The sequence below is a fragment of the Mustela nigripes genome, chromosome 1, assembly GCF_022355385.1.
Source record: "Mustela nigripes isolate SB6536 chromosome 1, MUSNIG.SB6536, whole genome shotgun sequence".
In the NCBI taxonomy this organism is placed as follows: Eukaryota; Metazoa; Chordata; class Mammalia; order Carnivora; family Mustelidae; genus Mustela; species Mustela nigripes.
Window position 1 is genome coordinate 76,433,791 of NC_081557.1, and position 18,148 is coordinate 76,451,938.

Genomic DNA, 18,148 nt, shown 5'->3' on the forward strand with positions numbered 1-18,148 from the left:
GTAAGTAATTACTTTTCTCAGACATTCCTTTCCTTTACATTGGGCGGGATTTTCTAAAAATGACTTTCTAATGTGCATTTCTAATCCTATTAGCAAGAAAAGGATTTTCCGAGCCTAGACCTTACTTACTTTTTTTAAGAAAAATTTTTGTGTTGGTGGCCTCTTCATTTTTCTCTCATGTATATATTATCTGGGGAAAAACTGGTTGGGATATGCTTCATCCAGCTAGAGCCTGTGAGGTACCTGATCCAACAGGGAAAACACAGTATGCACTGAAATAATAAGGTAAGAAAGTAATAAAGAGAGTATGCTCTTTGTTCTTTTGGCTTATTTGTTTGGTGTGTACTTAAATTATAATGTGTCTGCTAAGCTGTTTGAGTATCAGACTGTAGAACTAGGGACTAGGGCTGAGCAGTTCTGAAGCCTTGTCTGTAATACAGTGGAGTGTTTAAAAATTGAAGATACAAGTAACCTTGGAGCAGCAAAACTGTATGACATGGCACACTGCTTTAGAAATTGTGTTGGTGCAGTTAATTTCTGTGGGCCAGGATATGTGGAGCCAGTTTCCTGATTTGAGTGGCTGACCATCAACAAAACATGCTGTAGTAATTCTGACTGCCAACATCTGACACTTGGGAAAGAAAACTTTTTGATGCCCTTCAATAGAGGCCAGCATTTCACCAGAATTGGCCATTTTTCTCATCTATTTGAAAATTAGTAGAGCACCTCTCCTCTGAGCTCTCCTCTTTGCCACCTTACACTTGTACCTAGAAACTGAAGACCATGTTTAGATTTGTGAGAAGAGACCATTTGTGCCGAGGTATTAATATACAACTTTAGTAATAAAAATAATATCATTAGGAATCTAGACATTTCAGTTCAGAGGGCTTTGATTTGTAATATGGCCCTGTCCCAGGGTTTCTAGGGGGTCTCACGCCTCTAATTTGTCTGAGCAGTCACTGCCCAAACTAAGAAAAATGCTTATTATGACCAATGAGTTTTTCCCTCTAAATTTTTTTCCAACTATTAAATATGTCATCAAAATCTTCCCTTCAGTCAAAATATATATGGAGATGTTTTGCCCTGTATCATATTGTTTACATCACTCTTCTTTAAATAGAATTGAAATTTTCCTTTAATCACTAAGATTAAAAATACATACTTTTGATTTTGGTTCAGATCGTGATCTCAGGGTCATGAGATGAAGCCCCACGTTGGGCTCTGCTCTGGGCAAAGTCTGCTTAACTTTCTCTCTCTCCCTCTGTCCCTCGCCCTGCTTGCACACACACTTTCTCTAAAATAAGTAAGTAAATCTTAAAAAAAAAAAAAAAAAAAAAACCTTTTGCATTTTACTATTTAGCCTCACCCCTGCATTTTTAGGATGAAAAAAAAGCAGTGTTATTAATTATCAAGTGGAATGTCTTCATAAACACAGCAGCTGTGAGGGAGACAGAAGTTACAAGTTTTTGATAGGAGTCTTAATAGTAAACCAGTCAAGCAGACAGTTTGGAAATATGTTTTAAAATGTAAAACAGGGGGCGTCTGGGTGGCTCAGTGGGTTAGGCTGTTGCCTTGGGCTCGGGTCATGATCTCAGGGTCCTGGGATCGAGTCCCACGTCGGGCTCTCTGCTCAGCAGGAGCCTGCTTCCTTCTCTCTCTCTCTCTCTGCCTGCCTCTCAGTGTACTTATAATTTCTCTCTGTCAAATAAATAAATAAAATCTTTAAAAAAAAAAATAATAAAATGTAAAACAGTTTTATGCCCTTTAACTCTGGATTACTTCTAAGGAAGTAAAACAGTGTTTAAAGGTACAAAGGTATTCTTCAGAAGGAAAGCAAATAATAGTAAAGGATTAGAAATAGTGTAAATGTTTGCTAGTAGTGAAGTAAATTATGATGATATCAATAGTTCTTAACATACTTATATAGTCATTAAAAATTTATTATACATATATAATTATGTTTTATATATATATATATATATATGGTTGGGTGATTTTGCCATTTAGTGACTGAATTTTTACAGTAGCTATATGTTTCTATGGAAAAAAAATAGTTAATTTGGGGTACAAAAAAATTGACATGTCTTGAGCTACAGTTAATTTTTCTTTTGCCTTATTTTTACTGCAAAACCAATTCTTTTTGCAGGTGAAGTACATTTTTACCTTAGGAGATATAGCCCAGCTTTGTCCAGCCCGAGTGGAGAAGCGAGCATTCCTTCTGATTCAGTCCATTCTAGCTTCTTCTGTTGATACAGATCATCGTAAGGCACTTGAAATTATCTTCTGCATGGCTGTCTTAAGGCACGGTTAGCCTCTGAGATACTATAAGTAAAATCTCTTTTCCTTCCTTATAGCAACATCTTCTCAAGGTGGCAGTGAAGCCCCGGTCTTCCAGCCACTCTCCCCAGTCAGAAGCTGTGTCATGCCTTCTGTGATTAGAGCACATGCCATCATTACCTTGGGTAAGCAAGAATAACATAGGGAAAGTATTGCTGGTGCAGTCTAGTTCCATGAGTAGCTTTTTGTCCTAAATAAGGCAGCCTTAGTAATGTATTACATATGCTACACTCGTATTTACTCTAGCTCTTGTGAATTTGATAGGTGCTCCCACCTCAGAGGCATACCAGAGAGCTGATAATGAGAGCCTTCGGTTGGCAGCCGCCCAAGACAGTCAGATTCAAGACACCCCCTATAGGGAGCTTTTGGTTTTTATGTTAATTTATTACAATTATACCTGTTCCTGTTTTTGTTTTTATTTTTTTTAATACTCATAATGTGGCACCACGAAGTCTGTTCATCTGGAACTGTATGCCGGGTACTACACTGATTGCTGGGAATGAAAAAATTAATTTGCAGTTCAGTTCATGAAAGGAAATAGTTTATTTGATACCTTCCAGGACTGGCAGATGAGCTAATTAATAAACATATTTCCCTATAGACTCAAATTGTTGTGAATCTCAAAAAGACTGACCTCTGTGCTGTGATTTTAATTTTGTTTTAGTATGCTTGTTTATCTTATGCTGGATAAGATTTATGAATGTTTTTTGTAATAATGGTTATTTTTCAGAAATATAAGAATTGTGAATAAGAGCAAAACATTCTCTGGGCTGCAAAAAAAATACAAACAGGGGCACCTGGGTGGTACAGTCAGTTAAGCTCCTGAGTTTGGCCAGGTCGTGATCTCAGGGTCTGGGATCGAGCCCTCCCCATTCAGCAGGGAGTCTGCTTGCCCCTTTTTCCCTCTGCCTGCCTATGCTCTTTCTCTCAAATAATAAAAAAAAAAAAATCTTTAAAAAAATATACAAACAAAACTCATTTACAGCTTTCCTTCTCCTAACCGTGAACAAGAAATAAAATGAGGTGGTCATTCTTTCCTATTTACCTAATTCAGATTTCGAATTCATTATTAAACTTTTTGGCTTCAGTGGAATATGTGTATAATCAAAATAAAATGTATCATCTTTTAGATTTTATTGGTCATTTTCCAGATGAGTAGATAATTCTGAAATTCATATGTTGACTTTAAAAGAATAGTTTGGGTGCCTGGGTGGCTCAGTGGGTTAAGCCTCTGCCTTCGGCTCAGGTCATGATCTCAGGGTCCTGGGATCGAGTCCCGCATTGGGCTCTCTGCTCAGTGGGGAGTCTACTTCCTTCTCTCTCTGCCTGCCTCTCTGCCTACTTGTGATCTCTCTCTCTCTCTCTCTGTGTCAAATAAATAAATCTTTAAAAAAAAACCAGGAGAATAGTTTTGCTCCAATGAAGGAACATCTCTTAGTCTATGTCTCATAAAACCCTGGAAGGGGTAGGGGAATATTGTTTTTTTAGGTGTTTTGAACTTCCTTATATTTAGTAGTATGAGTTTGCCTGCCTTTGACCTTTTGTGATTGTTGGCATGATATTTTAACTTTGATCAAGTAAAATATATATTTTAGCAAGCTATATCTGGAGAAAATGTAAGCATAGGATTAGAATTAAGAATCTTAATCTCTTCTCTGACAGGTAAGTTGTGCTTACAGCATGAGGATCTTGCAAAGAAGAGCATCCCGGCCCTTGTGCGAGAGCTGGAAGTGTGTGATGATGTGGCTGTTCGCAACAATGTCGTCATCGTCATGTGTGATCTTTGTATCCGGTACACTGTCATGGTGGACAAGTACATTCCCAATATCTCCATGTGTCTAAAGGATTCAAATCCATTTATCCGAAAGCAAACACTCATCTTGCTTACTAATCTCTTGCAGGTATGTCTTAGAACAGGACCTGTCATATTTTTCCTTCCACTATTTCTTCTGGTTTCAGGGAATATTTGAGTAAATAGGAAATGTGCTGCTCTGTAGTAGAATCCAAAAATAATCAGCCTTGGCTCTAGTTTAAAATATCACTCTTCTGATGTTCTGTACAGGCTTTTAAACAGATCATTACTTCCTAATGTTTATTTTGGGTGTTTGTTCAGATATCCTGTCAACCAGTGTGAGGTTTCATTTTTGTGAATAAATTCCATATAGAGAAGAACACACTCAGTGGATGAGTACTTCTAGTTACTATTCTGTCATTCTCCTTGACTTTGAACAAGTCAGTGTTTCTCGACATAACTTCTTTTGTGAAATGAGGATCATGTTTGCCTTGGCTAGCTCAGAGTTGCTCTGAGAGTCTAATGAGAAATTTTAGTATGTGAAAGAACTTGGTGAACTCTAAACTTAGTGAACAGAGCACTCAATATTTTTCTTGCTATCAAGAACATATGTTTAGCCTAAAGTGAAGGAGAAATAATAATTGATCTTTAAAAAGAAGGCATTTAACTAAGATGTATGTCTATTCTTATATGTTCTATATACTTACTTTTTCATATGGTTAGATGGCTGACGAAGGCACCATTGGCACTCTCCCTTTTAAAGCTATGTGCTTTGAGTCATTTTCCTAATAGAGTAGATATGATGCTGTTCTATCCAAATATCCCTCCACTTCTCTTTGTGGTTAACAAATACATATGCTTTCAAGATGGTCGGGAAGTGAGTTCTAACAGACTGTGCTAATGTGCCACAGACAGACTAAGTAGCTGACAGGTGTGATGTTAAACAAAAGAAAGTTAACAGTTGGTTTTATGACTGATTTTAGGATTTGTATATTAAAATTCATCCTTATTAAGTAAGCCTGTTTCTCTTTATACAGGAAGAATTTGTGAAATGGAAGGGCTCTCTGTTCTTCAGATTTGTCAGCACTCTGATAGATTCACACCCGGACATTGCCAGGTAACTCTTCCCTCACATGTCAGAAAACTGAATGATTTACCTAATTTCTTGTGTATTTTAGCTCTTTTCCTTAAAACTGGTTTAGAGCTGAGTTATTTAGAATTTAGTGGACTTTTGGCAGTTGCCAGAGAATTAGCAGATTTGTAAGCTATATAACAAAGTTTTATTTTGCATATGTTTAAAAGAAAAATGCCTCATCCAATTTGACCGTTAAATAATCTCAGCACTGACTACACTTGCTAACAATGTTGACTCTCCCTAAAGGAGTAATGAAGAGCAGTGTATGAGTTTGTCATAGTAAATTATACGGAATTGTAGCCATTAATTGTTGACTTAACTATGTTGATTTCTAGGTCAATAAAATGCCAATTTTGATAGAGTTCATGCTTTTTAAAAGTACAGAACTTGTAAGGAAGATATTCTAGGAATTTTGAGATAATTGCACATGTGAAATGAGAGTATACAAATTACAAGGCTTCTTGGAAATGGGTGTTTCTTGAGAATTGTTAATTCCTGTCATTCTGTGTTTTTGAGGATTGTTTTCAGGAGGTTGAGGAATGATTTGTTTCCCTTGATTATGTTGCATGAATAATTCTTTTTGGAGCAGTTCTACAACTGGAAAATAGAATGTTGAATGCCATGGCAAAAGCTACCACAGTTGGGAAAAGGTCTTTATAGAGTTCATTAGCTATAAATAGCTTATAATAGTGGTTCTAAATATGATCACCTGTGATTTACTCTGACTTCCATGGAAGAATTTCTGTTTGGTTTTTCTTTGGGTATAATTTTCCAAGGAGGAATATTTCACATAGAAAACTAGTAGAAGGTTAACATTCTAATTAATGCTATCTAGAGTCAGAAAAAAAAAGCTGAGACTATTACTTTTTTTGTTGTTTATATAACTGAGAAAGGACCAAAATAACAATGTAATGCCCTCTTACCTTTACTGTGCTACCATAAGACTGGCTGTCCTGGCTTTCTCCTCTCTGCAATGTATAGCCCAGCAGCAACTATAATTAGAAGTGTTGAGAGGCTTTCATGTGATGAGCCGGGGAGGTGAGACCTACCCTTCTAGGTTTACTCCCTTTTCTCAGCCTCGTTACATGTATGTGAACAAGAGCATTGGTCAGTATGTAACATACACAGAACCCATTATAGAAGTGATCAGAGGGTACCTGAGTGGCTCAGTTGGTTAAACAGCTACCTTGGCTCAGGTCATGATCTCAGGGTCCTGGACTTGAGCCCCACGTTGGGCTCCCTGCTTAGTGGAGAGCCTGCTTCTCCCTCTTCCTGCTGCTCCCCCTGCTTGTGCTCTCTCTTTGTCTCGGTCAAATGAGTAAATGAAATCTTAAAAAAAAAAAAAAAGTGATCAGAGCATGAATCAGAAAGAAATTAGAAGGATAGATAGGGGGGCGCCTGGGTGGCTCAGTGGGTTAAAGCCTCTGCCTTCGGCTCAGGTCATGATCCCAGGGTCCTGGATTGAGGCCATCAGGCTCTCTGCTCAACAGGGAGCCTGCTTCCCCCCACCCTCTCTCTCTGCCTGCCTCTCTGCCTACTTGTGATCTCTGTCAAGTAAATAAATAAAATCTTAAATAAAAAAAGGATAGATAGGTATTTATAGTAGATTATCAATGCAGTATTCTGATACTTTCCTTTTAAATCTTTCCATTGTATCTCCATATTCTGTGTTTGTTTAAACCACATGGCTTAAATGTGGGCCCTGATTTTCAGCTTTGATAAGCTGATGATTACCTTTATTAACTGTAATTTAAATTAGTCTGTTCCCTTATTTTTATGTCAGGCCTATCTGCTTGCATGAAACACATTAATTTTTCCATACATGTGTGCTAATACAGTCTTCTAAAAACTGTAGTGGCACAGCCTGATGCATTTATTTCTGGCCTAGGTGGATTTCCTGAAGATTCTTGCAAATTTGAGTGACATTTTTAATTGGTCATATACACCCACTAAAGTTTAGGGTCTGCAGAATTGTATGATGTATGATGTATCCAGCTTTCCACACAGATGTTGCTGCCTATTGTGTTGCCTTCTCTCAGGTTAGGAGCTCTCAACTGTGCCTAACCTCTCCCTTGCTCTCTTTGAATTACTCCTCCCTTAAGATGCTCTCCCCCTTCTCCAAAGAAGGAGCGACAGAATCCTGAGAAGATGAATGTGCCCTAACCTCCCACATATGTGCCCTGGCCTTGTGCATCCGCTGACTGACTCAACAGGGAACCCCTTCCCCAGGTTCCTTGGGAGCCTTTCCTATGACCATTAACCTCAATAAAACCTGTCTCCAGTGGAAAGAAAAAAAAATTCCCTCTGCCCACTAGGTGGTGTCCTTGTAGTATAGCAATCAAGAGGTGATAGGTAAAAAGTGGGTTGTTTGGGCTTAACTGGGGAAATGCCACAGAAGTGTCACAAGGCAGGGCCAGAGAGGTTCAAGGCAAGAGAGTGACTAAGATAGTAGTCATTGAGTCAGTAAAGAAAGTGAAGACGGACTGGTTGGAAAAAGAGGAAGTAATTGAGCATGTCAAGGGGTTAGTGAAGTTGTAGAGCAAAAGGGACGGGAAGAGGGGGTGTCAGAAAGCTGGAAGGTTAGGTGTGTGTGGTCATGACGTAGATTATTGTACATCAGAAGCGGGTGTTCTGGATGTAGTGACATGGTTCAGGATGGGGCTGCAGAGTAGCTACATAGAACATGCATGGGAGGGTCACTAGAGTTGATGAGATCAGAAAAATAGAAAGTTAGGGGTTAATTGAGGTTATCTGTATGGACATTGAAGAATCCCTGAGAAATTGTCTAAGTCCATTCAGGCAGCTATAGCAAAATACTGGGGATACCTAGGTGGCTCAGTCCGTTAGGTATCTGCCTTCAGCTTGGTTGTGATCCCAGGGTCCTGGGATCAAGCCCCACATTGGGCTCCCTGCTCACCAGGAAGCCTGCTTCTTTCTCTCCCTCTGCTTGCTGCTCCCTTTGCTGTGGTCTCTCTTTTTCTGTCGAATAAATAAATAAAATATTTAAAAAAAAAATAATACAGACTGAGTAGCTTATAAACAACATAAATTTCTTTCTTAAAGTTTAGAAGTTAGAAGTCTGAAACCAGGTCACCAGCATGATTGGGTTCTGGTGAATGAAGGTCGTCTTCCAGATAGCAGGCTTCTCATTGTGTCTTCACATGGCAGAAGGGACAAGGGATCTTTCCAGGGCATCTTTTATAAGAACACTAATCTCATTCAGTAATCCCAAAGGCCCAGTCTTCTAATACTGTTTCCTTAGGGGCTAGGTTCTCAACATAGGAATGGGGTTTGTGGGGACACAAACATTCAGACCACAGAAGCATTGTTGGGAGAAAACTAGGAAGCAGTTACCAAGCAGTGAAGGAAAAAAGATAGCCAGATCCTCAGTAGAGGAGGCTACGTACTATTATGTGGGCCAGGTGGAGGAATCTAGCCCTCCTGTCCTCCCAGGCTATTTGAAACCTGGATTTGGATTCTTAGTAAGAGAGTAACAACCGTTTTGTAAACGATTATTATGACTCCGATTTAGCTGGTCTTCTCTTTGTTTTCTGTGTAATGTAATTAATGCGGTGTAAAATGTCTAGACAATATCCCTGAATTGGTGGTGTGATTATGTACGGTTCCTTTTAATTGTCCAGTTCCTTTCAGCTGTCCTGAGGAATGAGAAGAGGTGGGAAAGGAAGTTGAGTTCTTAGGAAGGTGTCTTTGGAAGTGTTAAAGTTTCCTGTTTTATGTATCTGGAAAGTGTTGTCCTCTGCCACTCTAAAAGGAATGCTCCAGGAAACATTCCTTAGACTACTGTTCATTTATTTTAACTTTTCAGCTGACAAAAAAAAAATCCCCAATTCTCTCTCTTCCCAGTTTATCAAGCTAGAAAGATTGGTAAGTGTAATGCTGAAATGTGTCCTTTTAGTCCCAGTAAATGTAATAGCAAGACGAGTGCTGAATGTTACCCATTGACTGTGGTTTCTGGCTTCTCATGATGCAAAGCCCTTTGACTCTGCTTCCAGCCCTGAGCATGTGAATCCTTTGCATAATTTGTGTTACTCTTGGATTTATCTGTATACTTGGTTAAGCCAGTTACTCACTAGGGAGTAGATTGCAGTATCTTGCCCGTCAGTTACCTTTACTGGTATGTATTCTTGACCTAAATTCTGAGCAGATGAACACTGAAGATCAAGTCCAAGCTCAAAAATTGAAGCTCACAGTAGCCCCTCTTCTTGTAGAAGGGTTGTATTCTGTCTAATCTTATTTTGACATGAATGATTTCAGATACGAGGAGAAAATGCAGATAGTTGTAAGAACTGCTATGCTATTGTAGGTTAACTGTAATAAAGGGAGGTAAAGCCTTGTTTCTAGGGAAATGGTTTTTGTTTACTTAATGATTTTCTCCACTCTTGGTCACAGATAGCTTACCAGAGTAACCCTTGTTTAGAAAGAACTTCACCTGATGCTGTGACCTTGCTTGTTCTTCAGCCAGGTCTACAAAACAGCAGTTTGTGTAGAACATACCGATTGCTCCTAGATCAGCAGGGGCATCTAGCTGGCCTTATATGAACTTCTCCTAAGGGAATTAGAGTTTTGCTGGTTTTGTGTTAGGCTGCTCCCTTATCTCCTAGATAAGTGGTCAGAGTGCCGCTTTTTGCAGTGGAGCTTTTTCCTAGGTTTACTTCAGTCAAGGTTCCAGAACTACCTACTCTGAGTCATAATCAATGTGTATTCTTTGAATACAAAGTGATTTTAATATTAGCCTCAGGAGGACCATTAGGAGAAGGTGACTCTCCTGCAAGTCCTGTGCTTCCCAAAGCCAAGAATCACTTTGGGTTATCCTCGTCATTGCTCCTCCCTCCTTGAGAGCTAACTGGTGCCCCTGTGTAGGTGGAAATTGGATTTAACTCTGAAATGAAATTAAAACATTGCTCTAGACAGTCTAAATGAATCAGAGCCAGCCCTGTACCACCCCATGCTGACCTCTGAGCAAATGCTCATGCCTTGGCCTTCTCTCCCCTACTAGATAAACTGTCTAGGGCCTGCAGTTGGCTTTTGTCCATATACATTTGGCTTTGGAAACCACTAGTGTTTTGCCATTCAGATCGGCACAGTGTTGGTGACATCTGTGTCTTACTGGGTGGCCTGGTATGTGCATGTCAGATGCCTCTTCTAGGTTTGGGGCCACGGGAGAAAGGAGAATGCCTGGGGCTTGCTGATGGGTCTAAGGCTCAGTGAGAGTGCTTCACTGTCTGGGCTGACCCAAACTTTGAGGCTCTTATGACTAATCCCAGTTCTTAAAGAAGTCCCAATTACGAAAGTTGGTTGTTGTTCATTATTGTGGACAACACACCTCAAGTTGAAGTGGGGGAAGGAAACCAAGTGTTCATTTTCAGGTGGTGGTCTGTTGTTGCATCAGCTATAAGGACCACAGAATTCTACTTGAAGAGCAGTTTCGGGTCGGTTGGTTGTTTTCCTGCATTTGAAATATAGCTGAATAATAACACCTTGTTAGAATTTTGAAAGGAATCTAGGTAGAAAAAGCCTTTATGCACTTGAGCAAGGACAGACAAAAGAAGCTAAATTTGTATCTTGCTTTTGGTCTGAATGAAGTTGTATATTGGGATAGATTTCGTATCTCTTTCCCTTATTCGTAGCTTCCCCTGGCCCCTGTGTTTTTGGTGTAATTTTAGAGGCTGTCTGCAAACAGGAATTGGGTCTCTTTCTTTCTCTTTTCTCTCCTCTTCTCTATAGTTTTGGGGAGTTTTGCCTGGCTCATCTGTTACTGAAGAGGAACCCTGTCATGTTCTTCCAGCACTTCATTGAATGTATCTTCCACTTCAATAACTACGAGAAGCATGAGAAGTATAACAAGTTTCCCCAGTCAGAGAGGTCAGTGGAGCTCTCTGGAAGGGCTAGGCAAAACAGTGGGAGGTGGGCATCTGCTTTGTACAGGTGATGAGGCACAGACCCCGGCCCTAGCACTCTGTGTGGCGGGCCTGCCCTCTCTGGGCAAAGTGACCCGAGACAGTTTGCCCTGTGATAGTGTCCTGAGGGAAGTGCCTCCAGGAAGCATAGTCCTCTGATCTGTGCACTTACACCTTGGGTAGACAATTTTTTTAGGATGCTGCAAACTGCTGTTGAAATTGTACCCTTGTATCCTTGTCCATGTGATGTGGTAAAATTGTCCTGTTTCACCATAGAGAGAAGCGGCTGTTTTCACTGAAGGGAAAGACAAATAAGCAGAAACGAATGAAAATCTACAAATTTCTTCTGGAACACTTCACAGATGAACAGCGATTCAATATCACTTCTAAAATCTGTCTTAGTATTTTGGGTAGGCCTGATGTGTTTGGGATAAAATGTATATTTAAAAATGAAATGCCTTGTGGCTAATGGCTCAGCAGATCTGTAGCAAATGAGACCCTGATATTATGGGAAGACCCCGTTTTTTTCCTTCTTTGACATCAGCTGTGCCCATGCAGACCCCCACTCGAAGCCAAGATGGGCCCTCCTAGCTCTGTGGGATACCCTTCCCCCTGGAGCTGGACTGTTTCTCAGAAGCTGATCTTCTGTGCTCTTTTCTCAGCATCCTTTGCTGACGGCATCCTGCCCCTAGACATGGAAGCCAGTGAATTGCTCTCAGATACATTTGAGGTCCTCAGCTCAAAGGAGATCAAGCTTTTGGCCATGAGATCTAAAGCAGATAAGGACCTTCTTTTAGAAGAAGATGACACAGCCTTGGCCAGTGCAGTCATGCAGGAAGCTCAAAAGAGGCTCATCTCGCAAGTGAGTTGTCATTCTGTAAATGGGCCTGGTTATACTCCTGTGTTCCTCCGTCCACCCCTTGAGTCCTGGTGGTCTACCTCACTTTTATTCTCACCCATGGCCTTAACACTTACCCTAGTGATGATGATTCTGCCTCTGTTTCTAGCTCCACCTTCTCTCATGGCCTGAGCCCATCCCATTTGTCTGCTTGGATGTGCCACAGGCATCTCAGACTTCCTCTGTCAAAACTGAGTTACTCCTCTTTTCTTCTCCTCTTTGTCTCTTCTCTCACTGTCTTTATTGTGGGGAAACAAACCATTATCTACCAAGTTGTAACCCAGTGCCACCTCCGTCTGGAGTCTGGCATGCCAAGTGCATGCTTCCTTTGACCAGAGTATCCAGATTGGGATCAGGCTAATTTAGAATGGCACTTAATTGCCATAGTCCTCACCAGGGTCCAGTTCTTAAACTAGCCTCGATCACTAGGTTGTATTTCCCACTTGAGTCCTAAGAGCTTTGGACCCTAAAAAAATAGACCTTGATGCCATCCAGTCCATTTTATCTCACAAACCCATCTCTCTCACCCATTCTTCACTTACTTAAACTGGTGCCGTTCCCAGTGGTTTCCTCACTCAACACCCTTTGTGTCGCTAGTTTCTTCCTGGTTCAGGCTGTGTACCACCTTGCTGCCCCAGCAGTTTTTCTTAAGGACAAATTTGATCATTTTATTCTTCTGCTTAAAAGAGACTAGAGGAAGATTGGCTGCAGAGGACAGCAGGGAACTTTCAGAGTGATGGATTATGGGTGATTAAGCAGATTGTGGTATTGGTTACTCACTCTATACTGTTGTCAGATGCGTCAAACTGTTCACTTAACATGGGTAAATTTTATTGCATATAATTTATACCTCACCACTGCTACCTTTAGTCTGTAGTTTGGTGGCTTCCTATCACCTTCTGAATAAAATCCTTATTATTTTCCCAGGCACATGGAACTCTTGAGTGTCCATACTGCCCCTGCGCCTCCCGTCTCCATGCTCCCCTCCCTGACCCCTCCATTCCAGGTCCCTGTTGGTTCCTCAAGTGGGAGGTGTGTGCTCCTGCTGTTTGCCTTTGCACACTGTCTGCCCCCCCCCCCCGCCCCCGCAGGACCTCTCCCACGCTGTCCTCATTTCCTGCTGCCAAATTCCTACATCTTTTCAAAAGGTTCACCTGCCTACGTAGGCATCCCTCTTGTGTAAGTTGCTCACCATCCTGCCACTTGTCACATCATGTCATACATCATAGCACACAGCCTGGTCTGGAAGTAGCTTGAAGGCAAGAATTCTTGGCTTCATGTTTACATCCCCAGAGGTTAACTTTGTGTCTGGTACAAAGAAGGCATTTGATAATATTTATTGAGTTGAATGCATTTAAACCACATTTTAAGGCTATCCCTATACTTACGATCTGCTCAGACTCATAATTATTAAAGTGCTTATTTCTCTACCGATTGAACTTCTATTTCAGGAACTGATAAGCCTTTTTAGAAATGGTGATTTACAAGCAAGGAACATATACTAGTGACTTTAAATAAGAAGAAAAAGAACACTTTCCAAATCCAGAAGGAGAAATCTTTCTACATATGTTGGCTACTATAATGATTATTTTTAATTCTAAGAGATTTATTAGAAAATATCTATGGTTAGTGAGGATTCATGGTAAGAATATGAAGGCATGGTCAAATCAGGTACTGTATAAATACATAAACCTTTTCTAAATGTATGCGAAGTTATACACACAAAAAGAGAGAAATACAACGCTGACTCTTTCATGCTTAGACATTCTCAACCATTTGTCATTTCACAGCAGGAATATAAAATGTCTTTTTTGAGTAGCCAGAAGTGAACTCATTTTTATTCCAAAGGGGGGATGCTGAGTAGAAGAATTGACTGGATCCGAGATGGGTTTGTGTAGAGGTTGAGAGCTTATTATCAAGTATTCATCCTATTTCTAATTCCTGTTTCTTGTTTAGAAAATATGAATAGCATTTGCCCCCATCCTCCTTCACAAAGCCTTCTGAGTATTTTGAGATCATGCTTATAAAGTCTCCAGGACAAAGGTGCTAGAGTTCCCAGCATCATGATAAAAGATAAACAAGAAGCCTTTGTAGTACTATATAGCTCGGCCATGCAGAAGGTGCTAGGTGGAGAAATCTTTGTCTCAGAACTTTATCCATCTAAAACATGCCTTTGTTTGTGTTACTACAGGTTCAGAAGAAGAATTTTATAGAAAATATTATTCCAATAATCATCTCCCTGAAGACCGTACTAGAGAAAAATAAGATCCCAGCTTTGCGGGAACTCATGACCTATCTCAGGGTAAAAGAGGACTTTGTGCTTTGTGGACTCTGTCTCCTGCCTCTAGCTCATTATTCAGGATCTGTCACAGTTATGATGGTGTAGTTGGTCAGTGAACACAGGAACTCAGAATGCTACAAAACCAGCTTTATATTTTTTTAGAATTAGACCAGCCAAATAGGCCTTTGACTGTTGGGAGAACAGAGAGAGTGTTTGACCATAGGTTCCACAGAAGCTGGTTCTTGCCTTTTTCATGGCTGTTAAGTTTATGAAGGGCTGACTCACTGTGCTGAGCCTGTGTGTCCTTGATGCCAGTTTGGAGATTCAGTTTTGAAGGCTTTCTCAACTGGGGTCAAGTACAAAGACTTCATCTTAGTCATTCTGGGGAGGGATAAAGTGAAATTGGGCATCATGTTCAGTTTGGGGATGTTTGCCTTTAACACTGCCTCCACATCAGGAAATAACAGTGGGTTTGGGGGCACACTGATGGGGGCTGGGCCACCATCACTGGTGGTATCCGAGGCCATGAAAAATGGTCTAAGCCCTCAGAATATGTAGAACTGCTGTGCAGACATAAATGAGGCCCCTGACCTTTCTGGTAAAATTTTTCTATCAGAAATAAATGAAACTTTTTTTTCCTTTCTCTGTTTACATTTTTCTATCAGAAATAAATGGAACTTTTTTTTTCCTTTCTCTGTTTACATGATGCTATTTTCTTCCTCAAGAAATGCTAAAAAAAAAATTTTTCCATAAGGGCTACAACCAAATTACATTTAATGTAAATTCTTCAAATAGCTCTTTAAACTAAAGAGTTTAGGTAGGAAAGTTAAGTTAAGGTAGAAAAGATAGGCTCATTGTGTGGACCAAATGAGAACTTCAGTCATTCTTATGCTTTTACTGCCCTGACTGTTTTAAAGCTCTAAGAGGAAAAAAAGAGTTTAGATCTTCAATAAACTACTTAAAGGCTTATGAACAATAAGTTTCCCCTATTTCTGAGCACACGCCCAGAGGATGGCCACACAGTTGCCTTATTTGAGCAGCACAGTGCTCGTGCATTGGCAGCCTTCTGTGAAAGCAGCTCCAGCCGTCCTCTCCCCCAGCCTGTGCAGCCCCCTCTTCATGGTACCTGGAAGCGTTTATAGAGTTCCTACCTTTTGTTAGGACTTCCCTCGCAGGTAGGGCTGTGATAAATCTTCTCCTTCTGATACTGTTAGATGAAATGGTTTCTTCCTCTTAGCAAAGAGGCCTGGTCCCTGGCATCTCCCCGTAAGGCCTGAGAATGTTCTTAGCCTTGTATGATGAAAGCTCTTCTGTTCTATCTTCAGAGGAAGACAGAACGATGGGATTAGAGCTATAGTTGCAGTCCTCTGAGAAAGCTAGTGTAGACAGATGAGCAACTTTTAGACTGCACAGCTTCCTGTAACTTGCTTCAGAGGTCCTGTCAGAGCCAGGACAGTGCCATATATCACCTGCCCATCTAACCTCTGACTTGAATTGCTAAAGGACCTGCCTCAGTGACACTACAGAAGCCTTTAAACTGGTAGTGACCCAGAGCGAAGCCCGATCACCTAGCTACATCACTATCCCCATCCCTACTTTCAGGAATAGATGGGGGTAGCTTATTAGTGCAAGTCTGTGCCCTTGTATAAGACCTGCTTGAGGCTCAGATTGTGTGATTCTGTTTTCTTTCTTCCTTATCAGGATCCTGGGAAACTGCCTGTTGAGTGGTGGTTAGACAGGACGCCCCCTAAGAGATCAGAACTGATAGTTAATCTCTCAAGTCTTCTTGGCTTCTGTGGTCAATACGAGTGCAGTTGGCATTTCCCAGGATAATACCATCATGTTACTTAACTTGTTGGTTGATATACTAGAAATAAGTCTGCTCTCAACAAAACACATCTTATTATTCCTGTTAATATTTATCAGGTTGTGTTGCAGAGCTTATGTATTTATTCAAGAAAACACTAAAAGATGCCTCTGGGTCTGTTTTAGGAGGTGATGCAGGATTACCGTGATGAAATAAAGGATTTCTTTGCATTAGACAAGCAGCTTGCATCAGAACTTGAATACGACATCAAGAAGTACAACGAGCAGCTAGCGCAGGAGCAGGAGCTGGCAGATCAAGCAGATGTGAGTGGGGTGGCTTACAGGGCCCGGGGGACACAAAGAGCACCAGTAGCATGTGACCCTCCTCTCCAGTCTGCCTTCCACTGCCAGCTTTCCCAGTGCTTCTTGAAACCCACATAGGAGCCAAGGTTGGTTGGAACAAGACCTTTTGGGTTGCCAGTTGTGGATCGCTTTGTGTTCCTTTGCCACGTGTGCCACACAGATTATTTGATCAGAGAGGCTTCCCTTCCCTCATGCCCAGGCTACGTGAATTTTTCTGGAAAGTCATCGTAGTAATACTTGGGGGCCACGTATGAATGCCCAAAAAGCAAGCTGGTGGTTGGGTTATTTAATGTGTGATTCTAGTGATCATAGCTAATTAGATCCCTCTAGGTATCTCAGTTTGTTTGTGGTCCTGCTCCCCATGTGCCCCTGTTCAGGACAAAATGTTGCTTGGGTTATTTCTAGTAAGCTGCTGTTCACTTCCAGACAAAGTGTGGTCACTTCTCTGAGAAATCCAGATAGATCTGCTGCATTAAAAACTGATGAAGGCAAACTAACTTAATCCTTTTTCTCTTTAATGCCATAGCATCTGCCATAACTTTCTGAAGAAAAAGTTATACTTGACAAGGGCTGATATGGTTTTAAAATAAATTACTTCTGGACTTGCTCAGGGCATGTAAAGTTTCCATTAAAAAAAAAAAAAAGTTGCAGTAGGTAAATAGTCTTTATTTCTGTTCTCTGACAGGTTGCCCCGAGTTCGGAAGTTATGCCAGCTTCTGCTGGCCAGGAAGGTGCCACTGTGCCTGCCACTGATACCCAGCCCTCAACACCCAGGACGGCTGCTGGCCAAGCACCGCCTCTGTCTCCTTCCCTTGAGGCTGGGCTATTGAAGAGGTTCATACCCAAAAGCAGGTATGGAGCTGGTACATCAGGAATGGGGCAGACTGCCTCTCACCACATTCTCCATGATGTCTGTGCCTTCCCCACTGGGTGTTTCATGAACACTTCCTCCAGGCTCCTCTCCTTCAGATTTGCAATGAGTGTGATTGAGGGTGCACCTGAAAGGCAGAGGGTGGTGACTCCAGCATTTTCACCCTCCTTCTCTCTGCGTGTCTGTGGCATGTTTTCCTCTACAGGCCCATGTCCTTGAGCACCATCGCAATCCTGAATTCTGTCAAGAAAGCTGTGGAGTCCAATAGCAGGCACCGGAGTCGGAGCACAGGAGCGTTGCCATTCCCATTAAGCTCTCAAAGCCTGGACAAAATGTGCAATCGTGGTAAGCCCCAAGTGGCTCCGGGGGCTGAAAGAAGTGCTGGGTTTTGTACCTCAGACACAGTGAGGTTACGGATGAAAATACAGAACAGGCCTCCCTCTCATCCTTTTCTAAGTGATTTCTGTTTTCTTATCTTTAAAACAAACAATTTTGGGCATTTGGGATTCTGTAAGAAGAGATTTGGAAACGAGTGAAGTGGAAAACTCATCCATTAGTGTTCATTTTTCCCATCTTTCTACTTCCCACACACATGCGTTTGGCCTTATTTATAAAGTTTTAATCTTAGTGCGCACTTTTGGTTTGTAATCTACTTCCCTACACATACAATAACAGTGAACATTTGCTCATGAACTTTTCTTTCCTAACTTTTCTCCTGTGGCTTTGTGGCATTCTATCTTGTGAAAG

The 18,148-nt window shown here is 41.1% G+C and overlaps 1 protein-coding gene across 1 annotated transcript in view; it reads left to right on the forward strand.

The window, feature by feature from the left end:
• NCAPD3 (non-SMC condensin II complex subunit D3) overlaps positions 1–18,148 on the forward strand; it is a 70,281-nt gene that overhangs the window by 45,112 nt on the left and 7,021 nt on the right. Inside the window, exons 21-31 of the mRNA XM_059413530.1 lie at positions 2,147–2,261; positions 2,355–2,462; positions 4,000–4,238; positions 5,167–5,246; positions 11,010–11,147; positions 11,459–11,592; positions 11,845–12,044; positions 14,272–14,382; positions 16,354–16,491; positions 17,216–17,382; positions 17,607–17,746. Of these exons, the coding sequence (XP_059269513.1) occupies positions 2,147–2,261; positions 2,355–2,462; positions 4,000–4,238; positions 5,167–5,246; positions 11,010–11,147; positions 11,459–11,592; positions 11,845–12,044; positions 14,272–14,382; positions 16,354–16,491; positions 17,216–17,382; positions 17,607–17,746 (1,570 nt within the window). The remainder of the gene's footprint in view (positions 1–2,146; positions 2,262–2,354; positions 2,463–3,999; positions 4,239–5,166; positions 5,247–11,009; positions 11,148–11,458; positions 11,593–11,844; positions 12,045–14,271; positions 14,383–16,353; positions 16,492–17,215; positions 17,383–17,606; positions 17,747–18,148) is intronic.